The sequence below is a fragment of the Stegastes partitus genome, unplaced genomic scaffold (genome assembly GCF_000690725.1).
Source record: "Stegastes partitus isolate 25-593 unplaced genomic scaffold, Stegastes_partitus-1.0.2 Scaffold224, whole genome shotgun sequence".
NCBI classification, from domain to species: Eukaryota; Metazoa; Chordata; class Actinopteri; family Pomacentridae; genus Stegastes; species Stegastes partitus.
The window spans coordinates 95,643-99,336 of record NW_007577955.1 but is presented as its reverse complement, the minus strand read 5'-3'; the positions used below and the strand labels follow the sequence as shown (position 1 = coordinate 99,336).

At 41.4% G+C, this 3,694-nt stretch overlaps 1 protein-coding gene across 1 annotated transcript in view; it reads left to right on the top strand.

Annotated features, from left to right (window-relative positions):
* The window catches only part of rnf5 (ring finger protein 5), a 16,931-nt gene that overhangs the window by 9,297 nt on the left and 3,940 nt on the right, over positions 1–3,694 (top strand). The window contains exons 3-5 of the mRNA XM_008281128.1: positions 2,384–2,496; positions 2,575–2,632; positions 2,718–2,829. Of these exons, the coding sequence (XP_008279350.1) occupies positions 2,384–2,496; positions 2,575–2,632; positions 2,718–2,829 (283 nt within the window). The remainder of the gene's footprint in view (positions 1–2,383; positions 2,497–2,574; positions 2,633–2,717; positions 2,830–3,694) is intronic.

The window sequence follows — 3,694 nt, the reverse complement described above, 5'->3', positions numbered from 1 at the left end:
GGTGTTGTCAGTCTGCTGGATGTTGCAGCAGGTTAGCCACCATTCATGTTCACACAGTCCTGAGAGGAGGCCTCTGATCACACACAATTACAACCCCTGGCAAAAAAAATATGGAATCATTAGTCTTGGAGGATGTTCATTCAGTTGTTTAGTTTTGTAGGAAAAAGCAGATCACAGACATGCCACAAAACTAAAGTCATTTAAAATAGCAACTTTCTGGCTTTAAGAAACACTAAAAGAAATTAAGAAAAAAAAATTGTGGTAGTCAATAACAATTGCTTTTTTTAGATCAAGCAGAGGGAAAAAATTATGGAATCACTCAATTCTGAGGAAAAAATTATGGAATCACCCTGTAAATTTCCATTTCCAAAAAGAACACGTGCATCAGATTAAATCTGCTCATTAGTCTGCAGTTAAAAAGGAGTGCTCACACCTTGGAGAGCTGTTGCACCAAGTGGATTGACATGAATCATGGCTCCAACACGAGAGATGTCAGTTGAAACAAAGGAGAGGATTATCAAACTTCTTAAAGTAGGTAAATCATCACGGATTGTTGCGAAAGATGTTGGTTGTTCACAGTCAGCTGTGTCTAAAATCTGGACCAAGTACAAACAACATGGGAAGGCTGTAAAAGGCAAGCATACTGGTAAACCAAGGAAGACATCAAAGTGTCAAGACAGAAAACTTCAAGCAATATGTCTTGAAAACAGAAAATGCACAACAAAACAAATGAGGAACAAATGGGCAGAAACTGGAGTCAACGTCTGTGACTGAACTGTAAGAAACCGCCTAAAGGAAATGGGATTTACATACAGATAAGCTAAACGAAAGCCATCATCAACACGTAAACAGAAAAAAAACAGGTTACAATGGGCTAAGGAATATCAATCATGGACTGTGGATGACTGGATGAAAGTCATATTCAGTGATGAATCGCGAATCTGCATTGGGCAAAGATGATGATGCTGGAACTTTTGTTTGGTGCCGTTCCAATAAGATTTATGAAGACAACTGCCTGAAGAAAACATGCAAATTTCCAGTCATTGATGATATGGGGCTGCATGTCAGGTAAAGGCACTGGGGAGATGGCAGTCATTACATCTTCAATAAATGCACAAGTTTACATTGAAAGATTGGACATTTTTCTTATTCCATCAATTGAAAGGATGTTTGGGGATGATGACATCATTTCACAAGATGATAATGCATCTTGCCATAGAGCAAAAACTGTGAAAACTTTCCTTGAAGAAAGACACATAAGGTCAATGTCATGGCCTGTACATAGTCCGGATCTCAATCCAATTGAAAGTCTGCGGTGGAAATGGAAGAAAATGGTCCATGACAAGGCTCCAACCTGCAAAGCTGATCTGGCAACAGCAATCAGAGAAAGTTGGAGCCAGATTGATAAAGATTGCTGTTTGTCACTCATTAAGTCCATGCCTCAGAGACTGCAAGCTGTTAAAAAAGCCAGAGGTGGTGCAACAAAGTACGAGTGGTGTGTTGTAGTGTTTTTTTTTGTTTGTTTTTTTCCTGATTCCATATTTTTTTTCCCTCTGCTTGATCTAAAAAAGCAATTGTTATTGACTACCACAATTTTTTTTTCATTTCTTTTAGTGTTTCTTAAAGCCAGAAAGTTGCTATTTTAAATGACTTTAGTTTTGTGGCATGTCTGTGATCTGCTTTTTTCTACAAAATTAAACAACTGAATGAACATCCTCCAAGACTGGTGATTCCATAGTTTTTGCCAGGGGTTGTTGTTGAAAACACCTCTGTGTGTGCGTGTGTGCGTGTTACCTTAAGAATAAGTTGGTGATGTAACCTCAGCGTGGAAGCTGCACCTGTCAGTTGACTTAGTGCAGCTTAAAGATGCTAATACACTTAATGCCTCTGTTTGCCGCAGCTTTCTCTGCTGCTCAGCACTTAACACAGAGCTTTACGTTGCTCACTGTTTCAGGTTCAATTGGGACCTGAAAAGTGTTCTGTACTGTTAGTATTTTAGTTTTTCGAGTGGCATTGTTATTTTACACCAAATCCCAAACAAACATGAGCCGACCCGATCTGTTTGACAGACACGTTGACATCTTTCAAATGATGTCTTTCTCTATTTTTTTCTGACAAATGCTCTTTTGCACATTTATTTTATTGCTATTTTATTATCTATATCACCTTTTAGCTTTTTTTTCTTAGACTGTGACCATATTAGCTGCTACAACAATGATACCACACAAAATTTCATTGTATTTTTTGTACAATGACAAATTCTTTTTCTGCTTCTTCTTGCTGCTCTTCTTCTTGCTCTTGTTCTTCATGCTCTTGTTCTTCTTGCTACTGCTCTTCTTCGTGCTCTTCTTCTTGCTCTTCTTCTTGCGCTTGCTCTTCTCAGTGGCTGGAGACTCGACCCAGCAGGCAGCAGTGTCCTGTGTGCAAGGCTGGAATCAGCAGAGAGAAAGTGATCCCACTGTATGGCAGAGGGAGCTCCAGCCAGGAGGACCCCAGGTAAAGCAGTCACCCATCGGAGGGTTTTTTTCTGTTTGCCTTCAGGATGTTTCATGATCGACTATTTCTGTTGTTCAGGTTGAAAACTCCGCCGCGGCCTCAGGGACAGAGAACAGAACCCGAGAGCAGAGGAGGGGTGAGTCCATTCATATCACACCGTGCTCTCTGTTATTTTTAAACTTCATTGTGGATTTTATTATTTACTTTCTCTGTTCGTTCAGATGTTCCAGGGTTTCGGGGACACCGGCTTTCACATGTCATTCGGCATTGGTGCTTTCCCCTTCGGCTTCTTCACCACAGTCTTCAACACCAACGACCCCTTTCACAGAGCAGGTAAACGGCAGGGAAATCAATGTGCAAAGTAAGAAATCAGTTAATGCAGGGGTCACTAGGGTTTTTTCAGCAACGTTCGAATGGGTGGACCAGGGGTTGGTTTCACAAAGCAGGTTCAACAAACTTGGAGTCTAATCCTGAAGTTGATCTACTCTGAGATAGGAAACTCTGAGTTTCCAGTTCTAGAACAGAGGATTTGAGTTAGTTTAGTCAACTCGGAGTAGTTTCACCTGGAGTTAAGCGCATGTACCACAGCTATAAAAAGCCAGCATCAATGGAGCCCCGAGTCGATGAGTCACCATGGCAACGGGGAAGCGAAGGGCTGCGTTTTTCACCACGCAAGAATTGGAACTCTTAATGTGCTCATAAGGCGAGTTTGAACACAGTTTTTTCTTTTTTTTTTAAGATTTATTTTTGGCATTTTCCGCCTTTTTTTTATAGTGACAGTAAAAGATAGACAGAGAAATGTGGGGAGGAGAGTGGAGGAATGACATGCAGCAAATGAGCCGCTGGGTGGAATCAAACCCGGGCCGCTGCGTCGGGGACTATAGCCCCTGTACATGGGTCGCCTGCCCTACCCGCTGAGCTATACAGGCACCCTGAACACGTTTTTAAAAAGAAGGGCAACACCGGTGCACCTGCAAAACAGAGGGAGACGGCGTGGAGAACATTGCTGCTCGGGTCAGTGCTTAAGTTTAAATGTCATCCTTTGCAATCGCAATAATATTACAGGGGAAAACTGCTTGAATGGTAACCTATTAATTTATTTCATTTAGGTGCAATCCTGCGGGGTAGAAGTGCACTTGGCAGCAGCTTAAGATGAAGTATAAAAACATTGTTCAAGTCTGAGGATGCAGCACAATGT